The sequence below is a fragment of the Phaethon lepturus genome, unplaced genomic scaffold (genome assembly GCF_000687285.1).
Source record: "Phaethon lepturus isolate BGI_N335 unplaced genomic scaffold, ASM68728v1 scaffold28675, whole genome shotgun sequence".
NCBI lineage: Eukaryota > Metazoa > Chordata > Aves > Phaethontiformes > Phaethontidae > Phaethon > Phaethon lepturus.
In genome coordinates, this window is record NW_010538818.1 from 706 (window position 1) to 1,981 (window position 1,276).

At 57.7% G+C, this 1,276-nt stretch overlaps 1 protein-coding gene across 1 annotated transcript; it reads left to right on the forward strand.

Annotated features, from left to right (window-relative positions):
• Nucleotides 1–241: 241 nt before the first annotated feature.
• On the forward strand, nt 242–1,154 carry LOC104620663 (negative regulator of reactive oxygen species-like; the record flags this gene model as incomplete). Its single annotated transcript, XM_010286953.1, has 1 exon — nt 242–1,154. A coding segment is annotated over exon 1 (913 nt), but the record flags the coding sequence as incomplete, so codon positions are not given.
• Between the last annotated feature and the right edge of the window lie 122 nt (nt 1,155–1,276).

The following is a 1,276-nucleotide window of genomic DNA, read 5'->3' on the forward strand; positions in this document are numbered from 1 at the left end:
GATTTTTTTGCCCGTCTTGCTTGCTGGGCCAGATGGGAGGAGAGCCTGCAGGGCCAAAGACTGAGCCTTTCTCCTTGCTCCATCAGAAACAATTCAGCGGATTCAGCCAGGGTCTCGGAAAGCCCACCTTAACCCTGGGGACAAGCTCCTTGTCCCTGAGCAGGGGCCGTAGGCGGTCTGGCCCCTTCCCATCCCAGGCTTGGGAAGGGGGAGCTCATTAGTGCTCATTTCCACGTTGCTGATGCCCACCTGGGACAGCAGCCGGCTTGGCTGGGGGCTGCGGTCTGTAGCCCCCCTGGTGCTGACGGCTTCTCCTCTCCCTCTGCAGAGCCCCACGAAGGTGTCTTGCAAAGGGGTTGGCCTGCGCAAGTTTCCAAAGGAACTTGGCCAAGGAGTGAAGTACCTCGAGCTCTCCAACAACTTCATCCAAAACCTGTCGGGCAGCCACATGCCAGGGTTTGGGCAGCTTGAGTACCTGGACGTCTGCTTCAACCAGCTGGAAGCCGTGTCAGCCACCGCCCTGGCTCAGCTACCCCAGCTGCGCTCCCTCCTCCTGGGATCGAACCGCCTGGACCGCAATTACCTCGCTAACGGGCAAGCCTTTCGTCTGCTCAGCAATATAGAGGTCCTGGACCTGTCGGCAAATAACCTGGAGAGCCACATGGCAGGCTGGTACGTCGGCAACCTCCCCAGGCTGAGGAGGCTCGATCTCTCTGGGAATAAGATGACCAGGCTGCCGGCAGGGATCTTCCGGAGGACGCCACGGCTGCGTGAGCTCGACCTCGGCAACAACTACATCATGGAAATCGAGGAGGGAGCTTTTGAGGCCCTGGAAGAGCTGGAGGTGGTGAACTTGGCTTTGAATTCCCTCCACTGTATCTCTGGCTTCAGCCTCACGCAGCTGCGAGTTTTAAATCTCAGCCACAACGCCCTGGAGTTCTTGGTCTCGGAGGAGGGAGCGGAGCCCTACCTGCTTCAAGTGCTTGACTTGAGCCATAACAGACTCCTCTATTTTCCAGAGCTCCCCAAAGTCCATTATCTCACACACTTAAACCTCTCCAACAACCTTATTGCTTCCCTGCTCCCAGGCTCACGCCATCCGGGGGCGTTTGTACTGCGCTACAAGGAGATGGCGAGGTTTAATAGGACCTTGCGTACCGCAGCCGGTCTGACACATGTAGCTGACTTGGATCTCAGCAATAACCGGCTGCAGATGTTCCCATTTACCTTCTTCCAGAGCCTGGGCTCGCTGCAGAGCCTCAGCCTGGCTATGAAC